This window comes from Triticum urartu, chromosome 5 (genome assembly GCF_003073215.2).
Source record: "Triticum urartu cultivar G1812 chromosome 5, Tu2.1, whole genome shotgun sequence".
Lineage (NCBI taxonomy): Eukaryota > Viridiplantae > Streptophyta > Magnoliopsida > Poales > Poaceae > Triticum > Triticum urartu.
In genome coordinates this window covers 635,380,550-635,407,462 of record NC_053026.1, presented here as the reverse complement: position 1 = coordinate 635,407,462, position 26,913 = coordinate 635,380,550, and the positions used below count along the sequence as shown (strand labels likewise).

Sequence of the window (26,913 nt, the reverse complement as noted above, 5' to 3'; positions counted from 1 at the left end):
CATGGGCCGGCCCATGAACGCATAGAGTGATCACAATGCACTCGACATGATAAATCCCAAGGCTATGAGTTTGCCAGTACATGCCACACTTGTCATTATGTTGCGCAAGGGAACGTTTAAAACTTTAAAAACAAATCTCATTGACCACGAACTACTCCCAATGCCAAGACATATAAAGACTTTTGAAAAACTAATCAAATCCTAGACATAAAATACTTTTGAATCAGTGAACAGTTTTTCGAATCGACAATTTTTCTCTTGAATTTTTTTATTTTCTCAAAAAAAATCATGAACATTAGTTCTGTTTACAATTTTTTTGAATGTATGAACCGGTTTCGTATTCATTAACATTTTTTGAATCGATGTTTTTTAAAAAAATTTGGGGGAAAATTTAAAAACACATTTATTTATTATTATTATTGTGAACATTTTCTAAAATTTCATGGACATTTTTTTTCAGATTCCCGAATATGTTTTGAATACATGATCATTTTTTAAAAATCATGAACTTGATTTTATTTCCTGACCATTTTTTACAAATTGTGATTTTTTTATAATTTTGCGAACAGTTTTGCAAAACCACCAACATTTTTTGAACTGCAAACTTTTTATGATTTTCTAAACATTTTTGAATTCACATATATTTTATGATTTTTTTTATCAAACTCGCAACTTTTAGAATATTAAAATCCGGAATTAATTTAAAGAAGAAAGAAAACAGAATGAGAAAAGAAAAGACAAAAATGAAAAATGAAAATAAACAGGGGAGTGAAACCCCGCACATGGGCCGGCCCATGAACGCATAGAGTGAGAAAAGAAAGATAAAGAATTGTGGAAGTTGGGGATCGAACCCAGGTCTCCCCGCTAAAAGAGCGATCGGCCAACCACTCTGATACTCATTGTTCTGTAGTCTATGCTCGTCGCGCCCCTATAAAACAACGAAGGAGGCGTCAATTTTTAGTCCGAAAAATCGAATCGTTTTCCACTTATGGGTGGCATTGGTGGGTAATTTTAACCAAGTTGGAGGGTAATTTTAATGACGGACGACCGGAAGCAATAGCCGCTTTATTAGTATGTAAAAATAAAGATTAATAAAGTCGGCGAGATTTCTCAAAAAAAAAAGCATATCGATGAAAAAAATCTAGGCTACTACAAAATTGATATAACCGTTCCATAACTTACATGATCTTACCCATGTGGCATCTACAAGAAATTATTTGCATCACACTAATGAGTCATGGCAGTCGATAGCTTTAGTTTTTTTACAAGTTTCTTGTGTGGATCAGACTCTTGCAGACTGATGCGCTACTGTGAGGGGTGATCAATTCAGAGACTACGGTGACAGATGCGTTGAAGGGGAGGTTTATGCAGGAAGCACAAAAATTGCCACCTCCGAAAAGAAGAACATGTTCGCCATCAGTGGAGAAGATGCAAATCTTTGTCAATATCTTCGCAGCAGGCGAGGCCATCACCGTTGACGTGGCAAGCTCCGACACAGTTGCTGCTGCGAGGAGTAAGATGCAGACGAGCGGGAAGCTAACGGGGTCTTGTGTGTTGGTCCACAGTGGTAAATTCCTGCAGGATCCGTGGACCCTGGCTCATTGTGGCATTCGCAGAGAAGCCACCATCCATGCTGAGTTCTACCACCACGGTAGCTAAGGATCATCAGGTTCGCTTCTCAATTATAGCTAGCTGTTGTTCCTGAGGGGAATATGCCAAGAGTAACTTGTTGCTAGTTCTTATCTGAATGATGCTTATACCGAAACCGAAGCAGGATGTCTAAATGTCATCGATGATCATGTCGCCTTGCATCAAGACAGAGAATCTAGCCATGCTTCACTGTAGACAAACACACTGTCATATAACAGGCAATGCTGCACTAATAGTGATGTGATACAGATTTTTAGCATCAACCAAATTCACAGATTTACAGGAGAGCGTGAATGTCAGGGCCTTGCGAAACAAGCCCTTGTGCGAGATTGGGCTTCTATGTTGTTTCACCTCTCTGGGAGAATGCATTCTTTGTAATTTAATTCCCCTTTTCTCCTTACAAATCTTCTTGTAAACTTGTCTGGTGCCCCTTGTGGCTTGGAATGGAAGTGTTCAGGCAGGCGTAAGCCCAAATAGGAGAACATGGCACCACCACTGGTCAAACTAAACAGAGGCAAATAAAACTTCCACCAGAGCTTCATCTCGATCTACCGGATGTAGCCATCAAGTTGATCAGGCTTCATCCTGACCGGCTGTAGGCATCAGCTTGTGAAATTCACAGGTGATGGTAGATTCTCTGGTGATGTTATAGTCAGCAACAGTGCACGAGTCTCTAAGATATCTGCTAGCATACAGCAATTTATGACGCCATCCAGTCGGCATCGACACCTTATCCTTCATCCTGCTCTTGATGGTGGCAATCGTATCGGATCTCACAACCTGCACGGTTATGGTCTTACCCCAAGGGAACTTGACAAATATCTGCATCTCCTCCAGCCTGCTGATGAACACATCAGTCAGTGCCGTCTCTGAAGTCAGCAATGCTCGCAGCAGCGCAACAGCCTGCAAGACAAGGTCCAGAAACGCTCACGAAAATCACAGCAAACTGAATTTAGCAATTCTGCATTCATTTCACAAGCATACCTCCCGTTTCCCGACAGCAATGCCCATCTGCAGTACGTTAGCCTTGTCTATCCCACACCAATGCTTCATGATAGACATGGCAGAAGCCTGATGCACAAGTAGATCATCGCTGACGACATAGTTCCCACCCTCAACAAGCTCAGGATGCCAGCAATAATGTGTGTTATCATCCTTCGGGCACCGGCAGGCAAGCGCCCGGTATGACTTGATGTTGGTAAAAATGTCAAATGGCATAACGCCTGGATCCATGAACATCATATTGGAGAGGACACCTGTTAAGCGCCCAACATCGTCGAGATCAGTGACGCTTCTATAGAGATTGTCGAAGCACCTGCCAAGATGGCAAGTGCCAGCCCCCATGTTCTTGATCACACAGCTGATAGGGTAAGTCAAGAATCCGAGGAGCATGTCGACAAACTCATGGTTGCATTCGGCATACATGACCTTCTTTTCACGGGTGTGGTAAAAGACCTTTATCTTCCATTCTGAACCTGCAGAATCTTGATCCAATGGAATAATATTCTGACGGATGATCGGTGTCATATTGGCATGAGTGGCCTTATGATTATCAGTTCCCTTTGATAGAAATGCATCAGTTAGTACGGTGTCTGACGAAAGAAAGGCCTTCAACATGGATAAAACCTAAAAAATTATAAGTGAGTACTCCAGGTAAACAGTAAAAAATTGATTCCACTCTATAAACGATGCCATCAAAAAACCTTACTTGTGTCCTGGAGACGCTCACTTCCACCTCCTCAAAGCCATGACCGATACCATCAGAATCGAACGCCTGAAGCAGCAATAGCATGGTGCTGGTGGATGCTGGCTTGATTTTCATGTCATCACTGATCACATACCGTTCTTTGCCACCTACAAACGTCTCTTTGCAGCCTACTTGCTCGTAGACATGCAACACTCTAGCCATAACTAGGGAACACTTGCAGAGCCTGGAAATCTCAAGGTCATTGGTACTGTGAGTTGACTTGCAGAGCCTGGCAGTAGATCAAGAATAAGAATTTAGAGCACATATAGAGTTCTTTTCAGTACACCAAGAGGGTTATATATATATATATATATATATATATATATATATATATATATATATGTGTGTGTGTGTGTGTGTGTGTGTGTGTGTGTGTGTGTGTGTGTGTGTGTGTGTGTGCATACTGGAACTCATTGGTGTGAGCAGGCGTGAGAAGCATGCCATGGCAGGCCTCAACCTTCAGCAGGCTACTGTTTCTGAGGTGGTCGACGCTGTCGCAGAGGTTGGAGAGGCATCCCCGCAAGGATGACGCGCCTGTTGCGCAGGACTGGAGTGCAGAGAGCGGCAGAGTGAGGAAGGATAGGAGGACATCGACGAAGTCGGAGCCCGCGTCAGCGAACAACACACGGTTCCGCGGCCTGTCCACGGCGAGCTTGATCTTGATGATGCCCATACGTCAGCTTATCTGTTCCTAGCCCTTCGCCAATCAGAGGTTTAATGCAGCCGCAAGTAGTGTTTTGGACGAAGTTCAAGCAGTGGTGGAATGCAGCTGCAAGTATCAGATCTGTATCACCATAGATATAATTAACGAGCAATGGTTGTCCTAAACAGCAGCATGCATAAAAAATCATCATCAAGATGTGAATGGCGGCAAACTGGCATTGTACAACGATCAAGAAGTAGCGGTCAAAGTGCTTACTGATACTTCCTAGAACTTCAATTATTTTGAAACAGAGGAAAGTATAAGTTAAACTCATCTATAGCATTGATCAACTATTGCAAAATAGCCAAAAGGGGACCAAACCGCAAACAAAGTCGTTGGCACCAGCCGAAGTTTTGAAAGCTAAAGATTTATTTGGGGATAATACTCAGTTGCTAAGTCTCGATGGCGAACAGTTTAATTCTGGCAGGACACAGAACTGCATGTTAACTTCAAAAATCTTCGACAAGTTAAAAGAAGTGAACCCACTGAAACTTTATTAACTATGAACACTTAGATACTCCTACCAAATTGCTTGACCAACATTTGTTTGCACTAACATAAGCAGCCAGCAGAATGGACATGTCAATCATAATTTTAGACATATTACACCAGGTCAAAACAAATCAAGGTGGACCAATCCGTACAACCTCAATCTGAACCCTAAACGTACAGTCTGAGAGGAATCAGCTACGCTTTATCAAATCCAGTCTCTGAACCGCTCAATAGATCAGGTCCTCGAAGCAAACTGAAAGAAACACGGTGAGGGGAATCGGACGCGAACCGTAGAGGAGATGGCAGCGGGACTCGGCTTCAGAGAGTGGAGCTGCTCGCCTGCTACCACCGGCCCGCCAGGCGAGCCACGGCGAGGGCGCAGGGCGATCTGCGGCGGCGACGGCGATCGGCGGCTGCGCGGTCTGGGTCGGGCTTGCGGCGTCCGGCCGCTGCTCTCTGCTCTCTGCTCTGCTCCTCTCCCGTAATTTCCTTCTCTCCCTCTCCTTTTTTTTTTATTTCGCTTTGGAGGAGGTACTCCGCTTTTTACTCCGGGATGACAGAAGCCGGCCCATTTCTTAACGTCTCAAGATTTCGTCTTGTCACGTTCCAAACATTTCAAATTTAGGATTAAAAACAGAAGCTACTGAATAAAAGTAGAATATGCAGTAAATTATTAGAATATGTAGAAAACAATACCGGAGACAATGAAATGAATAAAAAGCATCCATACATTTGTAAACGAACATAATGATCATTACAGTTTCCCGATAGTTCATAAAGAATGTTATAACTTGTTTTCCTGTATACCACCTATGTCAACCCGCCTAGACTCCCGTGCTCCACCACCTAAGCCCCCCCCCCTCGCCCGACATTGCCCCGCCACCGCCCGCTCCGGTCTATCTTCCCCGGCCATTCTTCGCCGCCATGGAAGCCTCCTAACCATCCCCCGTCATCATGGAGGCCGCGCACGTGAATCCCCTCCGGCAGATCTCGTCACCGGTCATGTCGCCCCCGCCGTCGCTCCGGTGGTCGTGCAGGGCAGAAATCTGGCTGGCCCCACCGAGAAGGCACGCGCGCCGGGCGGCGCCGCCGCCGTTGCGCGATCTGCCCGGCCACCACCGGAGAAGGTGGGCAAGGTTTCGGGCGTGAAGCGCAAGAAGGTTCCTATGAAGAGGCCGGCGCCTTCATCCACGCCCTCCGCCCCGGCAAGAGCTTCCCCGACGATATGCTGCTTCCATCGTAGGCGAGGTGTTCGATGAAATGGCCGGAAGGTATGCATCTTCGATCCCTTGTACTTGCTTCGCTTTTCGCCATTTTGGTAGCTCATGACCTGATGCCACTCACGATAGCGGTGGTTCGAACTATGCTTTTATTTGCGCATGAACTATGATTTATTGTTCGAATTTGAACTCAATTGTCAGAATCGCTATCAAATTCTCTTATTGGGGGTTTTCGGTGTGCGGGTCGACGCGGAACATGCTCTTTTACGGGTCGGCTACGCGGGGTCTGCTCGACCGCAGCCCGCATCAGCCCGCCAATCCGTTTTTCAACGAACTGTAAACGCATTTTGCGGGTCGGCATTATACGGGGTCTGCTAGAGATGCTCTAAGTGGGTATGTATAAAACTCAAAAGATGGAGAGGGGAGGAAGTACCTAGGTAGAAAAGTATGGCCGAACGAAAAAGTCACACCATCGCAGACTCCCCTTTAAAATAAAGATACATACAAGCGTGCGTATATATGTGTATCCACTATTTGATTAAAAAAAGTATGTGCATACGCTCGACGATCGTCTCATAGTGGTCAGAGGCGGAGACGGGGGTTGCGAGCCGGGGTCAGGCCCCCATCGCGTTGCCCCCCCTACAGTATCTCGTTACTACGTGCTAGTTCTATAGAAATTTACTTTGGCACATGGGAGCATACGCTCCTGCCATTGAAAAATATTTCAAAATGTCAAAAAAATTCAAACTAAAATTTGACGCGTACATCTAAACATTGTACGTGTGTACGCCAAGTTTTGTGAAAACCTGATATTTTATACGCCTTGTGTAGAAAAGACAAAATAATGTCTCGTGAAAAGCCTTTTTTAACACTAAATTTTGTCATTTTCACATGTGACATAAAAGTTGCCGATTTTTCACAAGATGAGTTTCTATGCACGTAGAATATCAAAATGTAGCCGGGAATCATTTTGTCAGAATTTTGTGACATTTCAAAATATGTTTACTAGACATTTTAAAAACCAGGAGCATATTTTTCCCATGGAACCAGAGCATATGCTCCCATGTGCCAAAACGCCTCTCTCCTACTTCTACCAGTAGTTTGTACGTATAAAGTGTATTGCCATTTGTTATTTAATGCTAAATTGATTATGGCCCAACGTGGCAACTTTCTAGCCCAAAGACCATGCACCGCCGCCCCTCGCTTCTCGACTGGGAAGACCGGCAGAGGGCACTCCACTTCGCGGCGATTGAATCCATCAGAGTCCACGAGACAACGACCACTTGTGTGCTTTACCAGTATCATACATGAACAGATCAAATTCAACTTCAAGGAATCAAGGTATGTCACCGCTGTATTGTAATTCTGGTAAATTTTTGCTTCCTTTGAAGTAAATAGTTTATAATTTACTAATTTGATAAGGCTGATTCTAATTTAGAAATCTAGTGTCCCTCTTTTGTTTAATTTTTCAATGATTGAAAGATGAGGAGAAAGAATACAAGGAAAATATATTCCTTTTTTCAAGTCCATTGCTTCTAGCTCAAACATATGTGAGAGTGCAAATCCATCGATAAAGATGTAGCTTTTTTTATTACCCGGCATATACGTTCTTCGCCGCCTCATGTTTAAATCCTGGCTCCGCCCCTGGTAGTGGTGCATTGTACGCGTATGTCCATCATGTTCTCTCATCCTATTTCCCACGCCACTGTCAAAAGATGTTCCTCGACGGGCGATGGTGCGACCGACTAGTGGTTCAAAGCATATAATTTTTTTCCAAATTACTACAAAATTGTTTTACCAGTTCCAAAATAGTGCATGCTTTTACCACGTGGCATATGCAAGAAATTCTTTGCATCACACTGGTGTAGAAACTTGTCCCATACCTGCAGGTAACAAGATTTAATGCATGTCCATGATTCATGTAGTGGAGGCCGTTAGTTTAGTTTATGTTTCATGTGTTGCGATCAAGAGACAATCAGAATAAAATTAGCATTTTTTTGGCGAACTTTGCTCGTTTAGAAAGTAAGGACTATGAGCTGGCTGAGGTCTGGGCCACCTGAAGCTATTGAGCTGAACAACATTGATTGCAATTTTCTGTGATGTGAGTGATACAAGTTTTACCTGCAAAAAAACATTATTATCTAAAAATGAAAGAATCTAAAATTAGCACTGATGTACGAGGTTCATCTTAGAAAAGCTAGCTGGCAATTTCTTTGGTTTGGACTTTTTTTAGGTGTGAGAACGAACTGGTTTTTTTTAGGGGTGAGAACGAACTCGTTCGCTGAAAAAAAACCGGCGCGTCCCAACCCAAATGGCCCGACGGACCCAATGCTAACCATCCTTGTTTTTCTCGAAAAGGAGGAGGCCCCCTAAAAAACTGAGTTCGTTCTCTCTTTCCCCCTCGCCCGGGGAACGATCGTTCGCACCAGCCTCCCCCGTGAATGCCAGCTGGATATTCACATCATTTGGGTGTGAACAGCTGGTTGGTAGCTCTTTTATGCCAGCCAACAAAATACAAAATGGTCCATTGAACAACATTGATAAGCTCTATATAATTGTACCCTTGCTATCCGAATCCAGAGAAAACGGTACCGACTGTCCCTAATTAGTGGTGAGTTCCATGTAGGTCCTACTTTCGATGTCTTATAGTGTACTCTCTCCTGTAGCAAACTATTTACGTTGATTCAATTTTACCATGGTAGGTTAGATCTAGTTACAATTAATTATGACACTTTAACCATGCTTCCTAAGTGTTAGGGAGCTGATAAAGTACAACTCTACAAACCTATTTGTTTCAGTATTGTTATGTTTTAATTATTAGTACCAAAGTAGTAGTTAATAATAGAACTATAACAGTGGCAGATAAGGCTATGGCTCCTGCACATACATCCTTTATTAAGCGTAGGTTTATTTTGGATGATGTGACTTGCTTCATGAAACGCTACATAAAATTCATAAAAGCATCTGCTATTTTTACTTAAAGTACACTTGAAAGAGCATGCAATAAAAACAATTGAAATTCTCGTTGGATGTGCAAAACATGAAAGGATTTTCCTATAGAATATATTAGACGGAGAGAAGAGATTTATTATTGGTGGGTATAGTGTATCTGTCATGTAAAATGGACAGTTAATTAGGACCATATTTTAGGACAAAAGAAAAAAGGCCGACATGGTGATCTTTATTTCATATCCTTTTCAATACAGCCGTACATGATATGCATATATATACTTGCTCATAAAGAGAGCTCATGATTGTGGTTTTATTTGAGTTGTAATCAGTGATCTAGTGGATGGTGGTCTCCTCATGTGGCAATGTGATAATGGCAGAATCTTCCAATTTGAGTCTGACTTAGAAAGTGATAGAATTATTATTATTATTATTATTATTATTATTATTATTATTATTATTATTATTATTATTATCTGTCTTTGAACGCATGTCTGGATTGAAGATTATTTTACATTAAATTTGATGTTTGCTATTTTCTGGGAGCCTTAGATTTCATTGAGCACTATATGCATATCTGTACTTGTGGTGAAAGAACTCTACCTTTCTACAGTATATGTTGTTTCTTCTTAAATCACGTCTTATATTAGTACTACACCTTTCTACAGTTATATGTTATCTCTTTTCTATATGTTATCGATGGTCTAATTGTCAAAGGGTACTGATAAAAAAGTTGAATGTATTTAGAAAATGTTTATTGGTGGATGATAAGAGACATTTAGTTAATTGGGAGACAGTGTGTCCACCTGTTGCAATCGCAGCCATTAATTCAGTGGGGCTTAACAGGTAGGTGTGGTTGGCGAATTGATAGGTGGAGGCTACACAAAAGCAACCGAATAAAAAGAACAAATCAACCAGGCAAATGTGAGCACCCGAAATGGGCAAGAATCACCCATCTTAGAAGTTAGAAGTTAGAACCAACTTTGCCAAAATGTACGATAGATAGCTTGTTCCTCTACGTAGTACTTTCTAAGCAGCTCGCCATGAGCCAAGAATTCCTCCTAGCGACCGAACAACCATCACATAGCCACGATCAACAAGAACTGCACGGCGTCGTCCGGCAAGAGCACACACCAGGAGACCAACTGCGGCATGGGTACACTGTGCAACAAGGCGGAGGCCCGACGTTGTCCGTCTATGGCCACAAGCGCAAGATCACTCTGATCCCGCTCGTCTTCCTCATCTACTTCGAGGTGGCGGGCGGCCCCTACGGCGCCGAGAAGGCCGTCCTCGCAGCCGGGCCGCTCTTCACCCTGCTCGGCTTCCTCGTCTTCCCCTTCGCGTGGGGCGTCCCGGAGTCGCTCATCACGGCCGAGCTCTCCACCGCCTTCCCGGGCAACGGCGGCTTCGTCCTCTGGGCCGACCACGCCTTCGGCCCGCTCGCCGGCTTCCTCCTCGGCATGTGGAAGTACCTCAGCATCGTCATCAACGTCGCCGCCTACACGGCCCTCATTGCCGACTACCTTGGCCGAAGCGGAGTGGCCCCCGCGGTCGCGCAGCCCGGCGGGGCGCGCACCGGCGCGGTCATCGGCATGACGCTGCTCCTCTCCTTCGTGAACTACGCCGGCGTGAGCGTTGTCGGGTGGGGCGCCGTGGCGCTGGGGATCGTGTCGCTGGCCCCGTTCGTGCTGATGACGGCCATGGCGGTGCCCAAGGTGAGGCCGAGTCGGTGGGCGTTGCAGGTGAAGGGTAAGAAAGACTGGAGGCTCTTCTTCAACACTCTGTTCTGGAACCTCAACTACTGGGACTGCGCCAGCACGATGGCCGGCGAGGTGGAGCGGCCCGAGCAGACGTTCCCGCGGGCACTGGCAGTCGCCGTTGTTCTGATCGCCGGCAGTTACCTGCTGCCGCTTATGGCCGCGACCGGCGCCACCGACGCGTCGCCGGATGCCTGGGTCAACGGCTACTTGGCTGACGCGGCAGGTACGTAGTATAAAGTTGCATCCCCGGATCCAAATACTCCCTCCGTCCCTAGTTAATTTTTTTAGATTTGTCAAGATACGGATGTATCTAAATACCTAATGTAAGATAATAAGTAATTTAGGAGAGAGGTTGTACTATTTATATCCACCCTAAACCACAAACATAACATTTTTTTTAGGAAAAGGCCATTATAGCTAGCTTTATTTATAATTTAACCAACGCTTACATCATCCGTTAAGAATTTCAAAATAAATGTCAGAGGTGAGTCCAACCACAAGTTTGATGGATCTACACGTCCATTTTGCGCTAGCACATGAGCTATCATATTAGATTCATGATTACAATGCTCTAAAATAACCTTCCTGAAATCGAGTAACAGTAACCGGTAATCCTCCAGAATTGGAGCTGCTATTGTGGAGTGGCCTGTATTTTGCTGTAGAGTTTCGACAAGATTCAAACAGTCCATCTGTACCAGAATGGAGCTGCAGCCAACAGAATTAGCAAGTTTTAGACCTTCTACTAGGGCTGTAGCTTCGACAGTAAAAGCATCTGGCACATGATCAAGCTTTGTTGTAGCCGCACAGAAGAACATACCCGCACTATCTCGGATGACTGCACCACACGCGCACCCATATTATCATGATCCCAAAACGCAGCATCAACCACAAACACAACATTAACTTATATTCCATTCGATACATCCTACAAAAGTGTGACAGCCCGGCCCATTTGACATTTCATTGCCACGTGGCTAAATGGAAATCGTGTGTTTCTCAAAAAAGTTTGAAAATCTAGTACACATACTCCTGGAAAAAATAAACATCTATGGACATGCCGTTTTAGGTTTGAAAGAGGGCTTGCCAAAGTTAGTTTGTTTACTTTTCTTGGTTGAAGTGATAGTGTTTGATTTAAATAAGGATGAACTATTTAAAAAGGAATTTAGATTTGTCAAGATAAGGATGTACATATTTAAATATATAATCTAAGACAAGTAATTTGGGATGGAGGTTGTACTACTTATATATCCACCCTAAACTACAAACACAACATGGCTTCACTTTTTTCTTTCTACAAAAAACATAACTTCCTAGAGTGGGTGTCGAGAATGGAAATATGTATTGAGCATGTGCTTTCACTTTCAAGTACATATTTTAAGGCCTTCTCGAGACATCAAAAATTCTGAAAAAAGGCTCTATAACACATCACATTACGTGCATGTACCATGTCCCATCTCACAACAACATCGTAGGGCATGCTCATCTTGAAACACATGCCATAATATTATATGGTTTGACTTTTACGCAAGCACTGAAAATGAAGTTGAAGAAATTTTGATATGCCATAGGCAATCATTTAAAGAGCTTACATAACCATAACGCTGATGTTTTCATCTTCCGGGTCAGCTCCAAGAAAGCTGAACGACAACAAATAACATCCCCTGCGCTCACCCGATCCAATGTGATGAATTACTGGTGGGTGAGGGTGGAAGCAAGGCCGCCACAACACCCCTCATCGGCGGTGACAGATTTACGGTCATATGGAAAATCAATGTAATTTTGTTGTGTAGGCATCATCGGGGGCACATGGCTCAAATACTGGACGGGAGCCGGCGCAGTGATCTCCTCCATCGGCATGTTCGAAGCTCAGATGAGCAGCGGTGCGTTCCAGCTCCTCGGCATGGCGGACATGGGCCTCCTCCCGGCTTTCTTCTCCCGTCGCGCTGCCAGCACCGGCACCCCGTGGGTGGCTATCACCTTGTCGACCGTCGTCACGATCGTTGTCTCCTTCCTCTGCTTCGACGACGTTGTCGCCACGGCCAACTTCTTGTACAGCCTCGGCACATTGCTCGAGTTCGCATCCTTCCTCTGGCTCCGCGCCAAGCACCCAGCGATGAAGCGCCCTTACCGTGTGCCGCTACCGTTGCCCGCGCTTGTGGCAATGTGTGCCGTGCCATCCGCGTTCCTGGCCTACGTGTGTGTGGTGGCTGAGTGGAAGGTATTCGCCCTCGCCGCGGGGCTGACTATGCTCGGCGTCGGGTGGCATGGCGTCATGAGGGTGTGCAAGGCCAAGAAGTTGCTCAGGTTCAACAACACAGTTTCTGCTGACCCTCAACAGGATACTACTGGAGATGACTATCATCTGGTTCCGGGGGTCAGAAACTATCGATTAGCTTAAAAGTGGCCATGCCTCATGTTTTTCCACAGCTGAGTTGAAGCTTTGGTGAGTAGTTGTTATTGGATGAGCTGAATTTGGAGCAAACAAAACAATTCCAAGTCTGCAATACTATCAAGTTGCATGTATATCTTAGCCTTTCAGGGAGGATAAATGACATTGCAACAGTTGCAAATTCGAAATATGTCATCAAACGCACAAGCCTAATTAAAGTTCAGTTCAGTTCAGTTCTTGGAGTAGTTAAGCTACAGTTACCTTATGCCAATATACTGATTGTAATTATCTTCCATGGTCATCAATGTGTAGCAGTGGTTTTGTACGTTAGTAAAGAATTTTCTTGTTTTATTCATGGAGCTTAGAATCATTTTCGTATTAGTGCAACATTACATGCCACAGAACCAAGCTCTTATAATTTAGATGACGGGCGAGAGTATTTTTTTTTTGCGGGAGAAATAGCATTGCATTACTCAATCACAACGTCTTTACAATCAAAGGATGCTATTTCCACTACTTCATCTGGACCAACTCCTAACCAAGTCAAGGTCCTGCCTTGGGTTCTAGCAAACTTAGCTAAGCAATCACTAGCTTTATTTTGAGATCTAACTATATGAGAAATACAAGTCTTTCTTAAACCCATTAAGTGCTTAATCTCTCTAACAATAGAAGAGTAAACTGAGCGATCCGCATCCAAGCTTGATATGAGAGAGATCGCTTCGAGAGAGTCCATCTCCACCACGATCGGCAACTCGCTCCGCTGCAAGGCAAGGGACAAGCCTTCCATACACGCGCACAACTCCGCCTCAAGGGAGTCTCTGCACGAAAACAACACCCTGCATGATGAGAAGTTAATAGCCCCGCGATGATCACGTAAGATCATGCCCGCACCCGCTTGATCTGACGCAACAAAAGATCCATCAGTATTCAATTTGCACCACCCTGGCTCGGGCGTAGTCCAACTCCGTTCGTCCTGATCACCAACTCTTCTCCCCCTTCTCACTGTATCTTTCAATTCGATATAAGTTTTGCCTTTGGCTGGGTCAGCCTGTGGATTCTGCTTGATACCAACCAAGGACACCAGATAGCTTTGCAGAAATCTTAGAGAGACTTCCATAGGCGGGGCAGGCTTAGCATGAACTAGCTCGTTCCGGACAAACCAACTCCTCCAAAAAATCATTAGTAACATTGTTTGCTCAAGGTTTGTAAGAGGATCCAGGACGTGTAGCAGCCATTCTTTCCCGTTGTTAAGTATTGATGTGACATCCGGGAGCCTCCACACCTTGGCCATGGCCACAAACAGATCACGCCCAAACTGGGAGCGCACGAACGGATGAAAGTTATCCTTCTCTTCTGCTCCACATACCGGACACATACATGTGGTTTCCAGCCCAATACGGTGCTTCCTCTGCCATGTGGGTAGTGCATCATTCGACAGGCGCCAAGCGAAGTGCTTCACCGTTGGGGGGGGGGGTCACACTTCCATATGAAGTCCCAGCAAGCACGGCTTCCCGAAGGCGCAGAACTCGACGCCACCGCAGAGCTGCGATGAGCCTCTTCGAAAGCCAATTCGTAAGGTGATTTAACTGTAAAAATACCATGTCTGCTGGGGCCCCAAGCGATCACATCTCCCTCCATTCTAGGAGATGCACGAATTTTCATTATGTCATGTACATCTACAGCCACAAAATATTCCCGAAGGAGCTCAACTTTCCAAGACCCATTAGTGTTTAGCAGACCAGAAGCAAACCGAATACGGCAACGCCCTTGAGGAGAGATCGGTTTATATGAGAAGGGTCTCGGGATCCAGCTATCCCGCTACACCCTTATGCTTGCCCCGTCCCCTACTCTCCATAGCAGCCCCTTTTTCAACAGTTCCAGGCCATGGCATATAGCCTGCCAAGATGATGACCCGTTCCCAGCAAAAACAGTGTCTTCCAACTTGCCATCTGGGTAATAACGTGCTTTTAAGACCCTAGCACACAGGCTGTCTGGCTCGTTAAAAGCCTCCACATCTGCCTAGCCAACAAGGCCTGGTTAAACAGCCGAAAATCTCGAAAACCAATTCCTCCTCTGTCCTTGGGCTGCAAGAGATGGTCCCAATTCTTCCAGTGCACCTTTCTTTTACCCTTTGCCGATCCCCAATAAAAATTCCGCACCATGCGTGTAAGATCATCACAAACTGAAAACGGTAACTTGAAGACGCCCATAATATAAGTTGGGAGCGCTTGCGCAACCGACTTTATCAACACTTCTCTCCCCGGTTGCGCCAAGAGGCCATCCCCCCATTGTATCAACCGTTTAGTGAGCCGAGTCTGTAGATTCTGAAAACGCCCTTCAGACATCTTTATCAAGCTTATAAACAATTTTTTAATGGAAGTTTATAGACAGTGTTCGTACTCCCTTCGTCTGGAAATACTTGTCATCAAGATAAATAAAAAGGGGATGTATCTAGATGTATTTTAGTTCTAGATACACCCCTTTTTATCCATTTTGATGACAAATATTTCCAGACAAAGGGAGTATTTAGGTAGCCATAATTTGTGTAGCTCAATTCATTTATCTGAAAAATGGACGGCTCAGTTGGGCAGCCAATGAGGGCCCACAATGAACCCGCATGGCCGTCACAACTCAACTGCATTCGTGGGAGAGCAGCTCCTCCGAAAGAAGCCCCCGGCATTTTAACCGAGTCATCTAGCCCTTCACGCATCATTTTTCCTTTCCACTGACCAAGTGGTTTGAGGATTAAATCTGAGGAATTTTTGTTCCAGGTTTTAGCTAAAGAAAAAAGTATACCTAACACTCTTCACGTCAATTACGAAGAGTCCACCATGACTCGAGGAGTACAACTGCTCAGAAATATAATCTAGGTTACAACTCCTCTGCTCGCCGAGCCGCTCTCGCGGACGGTACTGCGAAAACCTAGCCGCCGCCCGCCAGCTCCCCCTCCCCGCCGCCACTGGAGGGCGCCACGCCGCCACCGGGCGAAGCCCGGCTGGCGTCAGTGGCGGCGGGGTTCCTCTCCCACCTCCCCTGGGGCCCTGTGGCGCGAGACACATGGTCAGGCGAGGTGCGCGGCGATGGCGTAGGGCGGCACCCCGGGCTGCTGTGTGGTGGGCGCAGCGGGTCGACGGCGCCGCGGCGGCTGCGTGGAGCTGGTGGCGGGGCGTGCTGGCTTGGGGCGGCGAGGCAACAATAGCTGCTTCGTCAGATCCGGTGGCCGGCGACGAGGGCTGCGGCGGCGAGGGCCGGGAGCGGCTGCCGGCTTGGCTGGGCCGGCCTCTGGCGTGGGGGAGCTGCTCTTCCATGGGGTGGCTGCGTCGGGAGGATCGCGCAGGATGGCCCCGGTTGGACACCGCGGGATGGCCCCGGTTGGACCCCGTGGGATCTGGCGCTGGGGTTCCTTCCAGCGGCGAGGGCTGGGTCCAGCAGGAGCCGCGGGCGGCCGGCGTTGCCGTGCTTAGGGGTGGCAGTGCTGGTGGCGTGGTTGTGGTGGTGGCGGTGCGTGTGCGTCCTGGGGTCCGGCCGGGTCTCCTTCCCGGCTTGGGCGTGCGGCGTGCGGCGCGGGCATGCTGTTTGTGGCTCTTCCTTGGATGCGATGGCGGCGGTTCTCTCCCCTTCTTCGACGGACGCACCGTCAGTGGCCTCTCGCTAGTTGGTGCCATTGGCCGTGGTGGGGCGAAGCAGAGTGCTTCGGGTGGGAAGGCCGATAGGATGAGGGCTTCGATGAGGTCGAGCCGCCCGTCGCCGGTCGGGGCTGTGTGCCGCTCCTTCCGTCCCACTTCCACAACCCGGTGCTTGTTGGTTGCTGACTCGGTGTTTTGAGGCGGGACGGTCGTTGTAGTTTTCGGCAATGGTTGGGGTTTGCACTGGCCAAAGCTTGCTCCTTTGATGATTCCAGGACGGTCTGGATGCAGGGCGGCGGCCCTGACGGTGGGAGGCGTGTTGATCTTGGGCGGATTGTGCGGCTCGGGTGCGGGCGGGCAGACATGGCTGCTCGGGCGGCATAGATACAGGTGGTTGGCGGAGTGAGGTTGCGTCGGAGGGATCGGTGCTCCGGGGTACATCACTTGTCTAGGCTCTGTACTGGCCGACGACGGCGGCGTCCGTGGACGTCGTATCCTCCGTGCAGGCTCCGTCGCGGTGCTCCCTCTCCCTTCAGGTTACTCCAGGTGAAAACTTGATCTGCAGGATCGGACGATGGCGGCTTTGGTCGTTTCCTTGTTGGAGGCATCGTTTTGGAGTCCTCACTCCGCTGTTGTCCATCTCATTTCTCCTCGGTGGATTGCTCATGGTGATCTCCATCGGCTCTAAGCGACGCTTCTTTGTTCATCTTTTTGGTGCTTTATAGTCGTTGGAGTGGTGGGTTGGTGCCCGGCACCTTTGTATCTAGCCTTGAGTGTGTGGTGTGTGTAGTGAGGTGTGTGTTTGTATCGGCTCGCGGTTGTAATCGGTGATGCTTGATAATATAAAGCGGGGGAAAACCCTTTTTCGCAATATACTCTAGGTTTCCCCAAAACGGACAAAAGCTTGTAAAACACAAAACCATTTCAAAATACACACAATAGAATCAAAAGTAAATCCCAATTTGAAGAGGAACACAGACAAATTCCGCATAAATAAGAACAAAACTAACTGTTCACCGTACTGGTCTTAACTCTTAACTCTTAAGTCTCAACATCGCTACTCACGAATCACCAATCAGCTTCACCGCGACCTCCAGAGCTTGCCGATTTTCTTCTGAGCACAGTCGGACAGCTTGCTTCCTTCGGAGCTACAGAATCATCGCGGCATGCAGGTGGTTCCTCCAGCCCGCGGATGAACACGTGGTCAGCGCCGTCTTCGATGTAAGTATGGCTCGCAGGAGCGCAACAGCCTGCAAACAAAGCAGAATCATTCACATCAAGCTTGATCGGGTAATAAGAAGAAACTGCAAATCCTAGCTTAATTACCTCCGGTTTCCCAACGGTCACGTCCGTCTCCACCACATTGGCCTTGTCCCTCATGAACCAGTGCTTCGCCACAGACATGGCAGAGGCCTGGTGAACCTGCAGATCGTCGTCTACGACATAAGCTCGATCTTCGACGAGGTCAGGGTGACAGCCATTGCACGTTTTCTTTGACATGCCACCATATGGTGCCAGAGTCAAGCAGAACCCATCGGCTTCTGTCGGAACGTCGCAGTCCCTCCTGAACGGGCTGAGGGAAGGATTCAGCAACGTCTGTCCGGGGTACTCACCTGTTATGAATCCAGCTGCCTCCAGACCGGCGGCGCCTTTACAGATTATCGAAGCTGCCTCCGAGATGACAGACGGCAGGGGCGGTGCACTGTCGTTTTGGAGATTTCCTAGAGGGAGCAGCATCAGCATGTGCACCTTTGTCCTTGATCACAGAGCCGAGTGGGTAAGTCAGGAAACCGAGGAGCACATCCACGAACTCACGCTTGCATTCAGCATACATGGCCTTCTTATCCTTCTTGTCGTAGAAGAGCTTGATCGTGATTTCTGGTGAAGAATCTTTATCTGGTTGACGCAGAATTTTCTGAGCAGCGCTTGATTTCACAGTGACACGGGCAGCCGGGTCTTCAGTTGCCTTGGGTAGAAACACGTCAGTGAATATGGTATCTGACGAAAGAGAAACCGTCAGCATGGAGACAACCTACAAAACACACAAGAATACAAGTTGGCAGATCAAAATCATACAACTCCACAGTATCAAAGAAAATAAAAATGATTCGCCTCCTAGGCAGCTAGCACTTCTGTGGAGTGTGGACTGAATTTATGGCCGCTAAATCGCGTGTCACCTCCGCACAGCCGACACATACTTCCACCTCCTCAAAGCCATGGAAAATTGCATCGGAACTGAGCTTGTAAGGCAGCGACTTCATCATGCTGGTGGATGCCGGTTTGATCGCCCAGTCGTCGCTGATCACAAACCGTTCTTTACACCTCACAAACGTCCCAGAGCCAGAAGTAGCTGTTTCGTAGACATGCACGAGTCTAGCCATGACTAGCCAGCATTTGCAACAGTTGCCGTCTACCAGTAGGTTCGGCTGGTCCTTGACAAATGAAGAGTAGAAACCCCAGTGGTTGCTCCTGACAATAGTATAGTGATATATAATTACAACAACAAAAAAACACTTCAAGCGTTGAAGGCCAAGAACAAGAGCTAACTAGATCATATACAGGGTACACTACCAGAAAAACTTGTTTTGCCGACGGCCGTATCTATGCCGATGGCCCCCGTCGGCATATATGGGCAACCCCGACAGCCCAACTAAAGCCGTCAGCGTAGAAATGCCATCGGCGTATAGCCATCTATGCCAACGGGGGCCGTCGGCGTTTCTCCGAATATACCGACGGGGGCCGTCGGCATAGAGCAGGCCGTCGGCATATCACGTGGGCCCGTCTACCCGGGCGGCGACGGCAGTTTGACGGCGTCAGGCTACGCCGACGGGCTAACGGTGGCCGTCGGCATAGCTATGCCGACGTCATCGATCCGTCGCGCCGCCACGTCATCGATCCGCGTCGTTCGCCGGTCCCGTGGGGTGGCATTTCTATGCCGACGGCTAGGCCGTCGGCATAGGCCTGACCCATGGTTTTTGCCACGTCATTGATCCCCGCCCTACACCACGTCATCGATCCAGGGCTTTACCGTTCCGTGGCCGTAGCTATGCCGACGGCTTTGCCGTAGGCATAGATTTCTAATAATATTTTTATAATTTTTGTATGTTCTCTTATTATTTTTTATTTTTTTCCAATACTAATTTCATTAACTTAAATGTACAGAAAACATATATCGATTGCCCCCCACACGGGCCTTCTTCCGTCGTGTCACGGAGAGGTTAGACGGGACGGGCCGGGTACCTGTGGGGGGTAGCAATGCCGCCAGGTGTTGCGGTGGGCCCTCCTACGGTTGTGGAAACGTGGTGGCAGGCGCAGGCACGCGGCTCCGGGGTGTGCCCCCTCCCCCCTCACGGGCGTCGATGCCGCCGAGCCCCGGAGGGGGGAAACGACCACGTCGGGCCGACGCAGAGGGAATCTTGGGGTGGGTTGTGCCGGGACTGTGTTGGGGGGTGTAGCTATGGCTGGGCTATGACAACAAGGTGAAAAGGTCCACCGGTCAAACTACGTCCAGCGAAAGTCAAAGGGATAGACCCGGCGGTCGTCTGTGTCAGGGTTAGATGGGACGGGGTACCTGGGGGTAGCAATGCCGCCAGGTGTTGCGGTGGCCCTCCTACGGTTATATAAGCATGGTGGCAGGCGTAGGCACCCGGCACGCGGCTTGTATGAGGTCCCGGTGCGACGCTCCGGTGGCATTGCTACCCCCCTAGGGCCCCCGTCCCGCCTAACCCTGTAGCGTTTGACCACGAGATCTACCCCTTTGACTTTGCACGGACGGGCTTTGAGCAGTAGACGTATCCACCCGGTTGTGTAAGGCCAGCCCATAGGCCCACGGCAACATCTGGCCCGGATGTTGCTCCAAAGTGTTCCTATGGGCTGACCTAACACAACCGGGTGGGGAGGTCCACTGGTCAAAGCCCGTACGTGCAAAGTCAAAGGGCTAGTTCCCGTGGTCAAACGCTACAGGGTTAGGCGGGACGGGGGCACTGGGGGTAGCAATGCCACAGGAGCGTCACACTGGGCCCTCATACATGCGGGGTGGTGTGGTGGCATGTCCGAAGAGGCGGGACGCGTCTCCGGGGCGTGGCCCCCCCTCACGGACGACGATGACACGGTAGTAGAGATTCTGCAGTAACGATGCGGCGTCAATATACTAAATACTCGGAGCGCGATAAAATCATGAGTTTTTTTGCATGATGTGGGCACATGTGCTATAGGAACGATGGTATTTTTTCATAATTTTTGGTGATGGAGAAGTATCTGAAAAATTCCCTCTACGCGGACTGCCCTTCGCGCGTCTACGGCTATGGCCGGCGGCCTCCAGGGGCTAGCATGCCGCCAAATCTTGCGTAGGCGGCCTCTCACAAGTCTGGAAGTGTTGTGGCGGTTGCAAACGCCCGGCACGCGTGTCCGGGGTGTGCCCCCCTCACGGACGGCGCCGCCACCGGCACCTGGAGGGGGGAAACGGACGCGTGGGGTCTACACGGAGGGGATCTTGCTGTGGGTCTGGCCCAGATGTTGCTCCAAAGTGTTCCTATGGGCTGACCTAACACAACTGGGTGCGGAGGTCCACTGGTCAAAGCCCGTCCGTGCAAAGTCAAAGGGCTAGATCCCATGGTCAAACGCTACAGGGTTAGGCGGGACGGGGCACTGGGGGTAGCAATGCCACCGGAGCGTCGCACCGGGCCCTCATACATGCGGGGTGGTGTGGTGGCATGTCCGAAGAGGCGGGACGCGTCTCCGGGGCGTGGCCCCCCCTCACGGATGGCGATGACACGGTAGTAGACGTTCTACGGTAACGATGCGGCGTCAATATTACTAAATACTCGGAGCGCGATAAAATCATGAGTTTTTTTTTGCACGACGTGGGCACATGTGCTATAGGAACGATGGTATTTTTTCATAATTTTTGGTGATGGAGAAGTATCCGAAAAATTCCCTCTACGCGGATTGCCCTTCGCGCGTCTACGGCTGTGGCCGGCGGCCTCCGGGGGCTAGCATGCCGGCAAATCTTGCGTAGGCGGCCTTTCACAAGTCCGGAAGAGTTGTGGCGGTTGCAAACGCCCGGCACGCGTGTCCGGGGTGTGCCCCCCCCTCACGGACGGCACCGCCGCCGGCACCTGGAGGGGGGAAACCTACGCGTGGGGTCTACACGGAGGGGATCTTGCTGTGGGTCTGGCCCGGATGTTGCTCCAAAGTGTTTCTATGGGCTGACCTAACACAACCGGGTGGGGATGTCCACTGGTCAAAGCCCGTCCGTGCAAAGTCAAAGGGCTAGATCCCGTGGTCAAACGCTACAGGATTAGGCGGGACGGGGGCACTGGGGGTAGCAATGCCACCGGAGCGTCGCACCGGGCCCTCATACATGCGGGGTGGTGTGGTGGCATGTCCGAAGAGGCGGGATGCGTCTCCGGGGCGTGGCCCCCCCTCACGGACGGCGATGACACGGTAGTAGACGTTCTGCGGTAACGATGCGGCGTCAATATTACTAAATACTCGGAGCGCGATAAAATCATGAGTTTTTTTGCACGACGCGGGCACATGTGCTATAGGAACGATGGTATTTTTCATAATTTTTGGTGATGGAGAAGTATCCGAAAAATTCCCTCTACGCGGATTGCCCTTCGCGCACCTACGGCTGTGGCCGGCGGCCTCCGGGGGCTAGCATGCCGCCAAATCTTGCATAGGCGGCCTCTCACAAGTCTGGAAGTGTTGTGGCGGTTGCAAACGCCCGGCACGCGTGTCCGGGGTGTGCCCCCCCTCACGGACGGCGCCGCCGCCGGCACCTGGAGGGGGGAAACGGACGCGTCGGGTCTACACGGAGGGGATCTTGCTGTGGGTCTGGCCCGGATGTTGCTCCAAAGTGTTCCTATGGGCTGACCTAACACAACTGGGTGGGGAGGTCCACTGGTCAAAGCCCGTCCGTGCAAAGTCAAAGGGCTAGATCCCGTGGTCAAACGCTACAGGGTTAGGCGGGACGGGGGCACTGGGGGGGGGTAGCAATGCCGCTGGAGCTTCGCACCGGGCCCTCATACATGCGGGGTGGTGTGGTGGCATGTCCGAAGAGGCGGGACGCGTCTCCGGGGCGTGGCCTCCCCTCACGGACGGCGATGACACGGTAGTAGACGTTCTGCGGTAACGATGCGGCATCAATATTACTAAATACTCGAGCGCGATAAAATCATGAGTTTTTTTGCACGACGTGGGCACATGTGCTATAGGTACGATGGTATTTTTTTCATAATTTTTGGTGATGGAGAAGTATCCGGAAAATTCCCTCTACGCGGATTGCCCTTCGCGCGTCTACGGCTGTGGCCGGCGGCCTTCGGGGGCTAGCATGCCGCCAAATCTTGCGTAGGCGGCCTCTCACAAGTCTGGAAGTGTTGTGGCGGTTGCAAACGCCCGGCACGCGTGTCCGGGGTGTGCCCCCCCTCACGGACGGCGCCGCCGCCGGCACCTCGAGGGGGGAAACGGACGCGTGGGGTCTACACGGAGGGGATCTTGCTGTGGGTCTGGCCCGGATGTTGCTCCAAAGTGTTCCTATGGGCTGACCTAACACAACCGGGTGGGGAGGTCCACTGGTCAAAGCCCGTCCATGCAAAGTCAAAGGGCTAGATCCCGTGGTCAAACGCTACAGGGTTAGGCGGGACGGGGGAACTGGGGGGTAGCAATGCCCCCCCTCATACCGTGCCGCCTCTTCGGACATGCCACCACACCATCCCGCATGTATGAGGTCCCAGTGCGACACTCCGGTGGCATTGCTACCCCCCTAGGGCCCCCGTCCCGCCTAACCCTGTAGCGTTTGACCACGGGATCTACCCCTTTGACTTTGCACAGACGGGCTTTTTGCAGTGGACGTATCCACCCGGTTGTGTTAGGTCAGCCCATAGGAACACTTTGGAGCAACATCCGGGCCAGACCCACAGCAAGATCCCCTCCGTGTAGACCCGATGCATTCGTTTCCCCCCCCCTCTAGGTGCCGGCGGCGGCGCCGTCCGTGAGGGGGGCACACCCCGGAGACGTGTGCCGCCTCTTCGGACATGCCAGCACACCATCCCGCATGTATGAGGTCCCGGTGCGACGCTCTGGTGGCATTGCTACCCCCCTAGGGCCCCCGTCCCGCCTAACCCTGTAGCGTTTGACCACGGGATCTACCCCTTTGACTTTGCACGGACGGGCTTTGAGCAGTGGACGTATCCACCCGGTTGTGTTAGGTCAGCCCATAGGAACAATTTGGAGCAACATCCGGGCCAGACCCACGGCAAGATCCCCTCCGTGTAGACCCGACGCGTCCGTTTTCCCCCTCCAGGTGCCGGCGGCGGCGCCGTCCGTGAGGGTTAGACGGGACGGGGTACCGGAGGGGGGGGGTAGCAATGCCGCCAGGTGTTGCGGTGGGCCCTCCTACGCTTGTGGAAGTGTGATGTTACTCGCAGGCACCCGAGACGTGGCTCCGGGGTGTGCACCCCTCACGGTCGTCGCTGCCGCCGTGTCACGGAGGGGGGAAACAACCACGTTGGGCCGAAAACTATCTATTCCGATGGGCACAATGCAGTCAAATTTTTTGTGAGAACCAATAAACATGTTTAATATTTATGTGTTAGGAAAGATGCACCTTAAAATAATGAAAAAATATATATACCTATGCCGACGGCTTGCCGTCGGCATAGGCGTACACGTGGCATACAGAGATATGCCGACGGCTAAGCCGTCGACATATACTCACCTTATCCATCCCCTGGGGCGCCCCCACGCCTCCCAACCGCATCGCCGCCGCGCGCCTAGGCCTCCACCCGCCCACGCCGCCGCCTCCTCACAACCTGCGCCGCCGCCGCCGCCGAACCCCGCGTCGCCTCGCCTCCAGCCCGGTCCAGCCCCGCCCCGCGCCGCGCCGCCGAACCCCGCGCCTCCTCACAACCCGCGCCGCCGCCGCCCAACCCCCCGCCGCCTCGACCCCGCCCCGGCCTGCCCTCTCCAACCCCGCGCCCCGACCGCCCTTGCCTCTGCAACGCCCCGCCGCCCCGACCACACCGCCTCCTCCTCGACCCTGTGCGGCGTCGGCGGCGGTCCCGAGCACGGCTGGCCGCAGCTCTCGCCGGCCCGCGCCCCTGCTGTGTTGGCCAGGCTTCTCCGTCCCAACCCCGCCCCAGCCCTCCCGTCACCTCAACCGCCGGCCCCTGCCTCCAACGCCACCACCGCGATGCCTCTCTGCCCGGTGAGCTAACACTTCTTTTTTTTTTCATTTTTTTGCATTATTTGGCTACTGTTGGATGTATGAATGGATGCATGGATGGATGTTGGATGTTGTTAGGTTGCTAGATGGATGAATGTTGTATGTGTCTTAGATGGATGGAGGAATATCGGCAAAACGAATTATTTTGCTACGGTTAGGTTGCTAGATGGATGAATCTCGGCAAAATGAATTATCATAGTTAAAAAAGCAACTTGAGTCACTTAGTTTATAAAATTGTTAATGAAGATTTTATTTTCAGTTTGTGATGTTGTTAAGTAGCTATGTGAGATGTGCTTCAAATTTGGGATATGATAAGTGGTTATTTCATCATGATGATCTTGCTAAAAAAAATTGATGTGTCAATGCTTAATGTGAGGTGATGACCTAAATTGCGATATGATTAGTTCTTCCAAATTTGACAGTTGACAAAATATGATTTTTCTTTATAGTTTAAAGTGTCAATGCTTAATGTGAGGTGATGACCTAAATTTTTTCCACTCGGTGTAATTAACAGGATTTGTGGTGTTCCATCTTCGTGGAGTTATTGTTGACGTTGGAGGTGTTGGTCCACGATCGTCCCTCTGCTTTGATCGACTACATCGGAGGGTGAGCAACAATTCCATGACCTCGTCCACTTTTTTTCCATGTCACTAGATTAAATTTTCACATCATGTGGCGTAACCTAGGTCTCCCGTCTGAAAGGGTTGCATCGATAAATATGCATTCAATTGCATATTTATCACCGTAGCTCTTTCGGATTGTCCAGCGTTTTCCATGGACAGCCCGAGGATGTGTAGATTGGGTATGTTCTCCATGTTCTACCCCGTTCCGAGACAGGATTTCGGCGGCGCCTCCCCGTTGTTCTCCGGAGCACATTCTCTCGGCTATTTGCCGAGACGTGTATCTGGAGAACAGCGGGGAGGTGCTGCCAAAATTTTGTCTCGGGACGGGGTAGAATGGAGAACGTACTCAATCTACACATCCTCGGGTGGGATTAGGACCCATCTTTACCTATTAGAGATGTAGGTGGATTAAACGCGGTAGAAACTGAAATTTTGATGTGATTAATTTAAGTGAATCCTTAATTATGTTGTGTGGGTTGCAAAAAAGCAGAGGATGGCAGATAATCAGTGGATGTACAGTGGTTTTATCCGTCGGAATCGAGTAACATCAGAGTGGATCGCGAAAACCGATGTGTATTTGAAGGAGATATTCCGTCGTCCAATGAGAATTATCCCACCATGCCCCTATGCGAGATGTGCCAGACGTCACCGTAGAAATCAGACGGACATGAGTGAGCACCTTCGCACGCACGGATATATGCCAAACTTTGACATGCCGCCGATAAACATAGCCGAGCAGGACCATGGTAGAGAGGAGGTGATGCGACAACGCATCGATGGATATGAGGACGACGGGGTCAGGGACATGCTAGATGATGTCATTGTTGCAGAAACGGCAAATGCGACACCTTCAGAGAATGAACCGGAGGAGCCGGAGGCAACCGCAAAGGCCTTCTTCGAGGTCTTGGCCTCATCGAAGAAACCTCTTTATGTGGGTGGGAAAATATCTCAGCTGGATGCCATCTCGCAATTGATTGCAGTCAAGGCTGAGTACGGCTGTAGCCAGAAATGCTTCGAAGCATTCCTGGGAGTATGGGCTAACAGCCTCCCAGAGGGTCATGAACTGCCGAAAAGCATGTACGATACAAAGAAAATCATGAAGGCACTCTCTATGGATTATGAGAAAATAGATGTTTGCCCGAAGAATTGCCTTTTGTTTAGGCACAAGTATGCGGATGACAAGTGCTGTAGGAAGTGCGGTTCATCTCGGTACATTGAGATGGTCGGTGAGGATGGTGAGAAAAAGCAGCTAACCATCCCTGTTAAGGTTCTTCGGTATCTTGATTTTATAAAAAGACTGCAGCGCCTTTTCATCACGAAGGAGTCTGCCAAAATGATGAAGTGGCACAAGGAAGGTATAAGGTACAATCCAAAAAAATCGTACATCCATCGGGAGGGGAAGCATGGAAGTCATTCGATGAAGAATACCCCGAGGAAGCAGCCGAGGCTGGGAATGTCAGAATAGCCATATCAGGTGATGGGTTGAATCCATATGGTATGTCGTCCAATCCATACAGCTACTGGCCT

The 26,913-nt window shown here is 49.6% G+C and overlaps 2 protein-coding genes across 4 annotated transcripts; one reads left to right on the top strand and one right to left on the bottom strand.

The window, feature by feature from the left end:
- Positions 1–1,855: 1,855 nt before the first annotated feature.
- LOC125511448 lies at positions 1,856–5,120 on the bottom strand. 3 transcript variants are annotated; one of them, XM_048676826.1, is made up of 5 exons: positions 4,882–5,120; positions 3,802–4,181; positions 3,359–3,626; positions 2,635–3,276; positions 1,856–2,553 (listed from the first exon to the last, which is right to left on the bottom strand). In XM_048676826.1, the coding sequence occupies exons 2-5, from the start codon at positions 4,068–4,070 to the stop codon at positions 2,224–2,226; spliced, it is 1,509 nt and encodes a 502-aa protein (XP_048532783.1). In that variant the 5' UTR covers positions 4,071–4,181; positions 4,882–5,120; the 3' UTR covers positions 1,856–2,223. The 3 variants fall into 3 exon arrangements, with proteins under 3 accessions (XP_048532783.1, XP_048532786.1, XP_048532784.1); XM_048676829.1 differs by having other exon boundaries at positions 2,635–3,210; XM_048676827.1 differs by having other exon boundaries at positions 3,802–4,166.
- Positions 5,121–9,658: 4,538 nt separating this feature from the next.
- LOC125511447 (probable polyamine transporter At3g13620) lies at positions 9,659–13,265 on the top strand. Its single transcript, XM_048676825.1, has 2 exons — positions 9,659–10,744; positions 12,312–13,265. Exons 1-2 carry the CDS (start codon positions 9,805–9,807, stop codon positions 12,917–12,919), a joined length of 1,548 nt encoding a protein of 515 aa, XP_048532782.1. The 5' UTR covers positions 9,659–9,804; the 3' UTR covers positions 12,920–13,265.
- Positions 13,266–26,913: the final 13,648 nt, after the last annotated feature.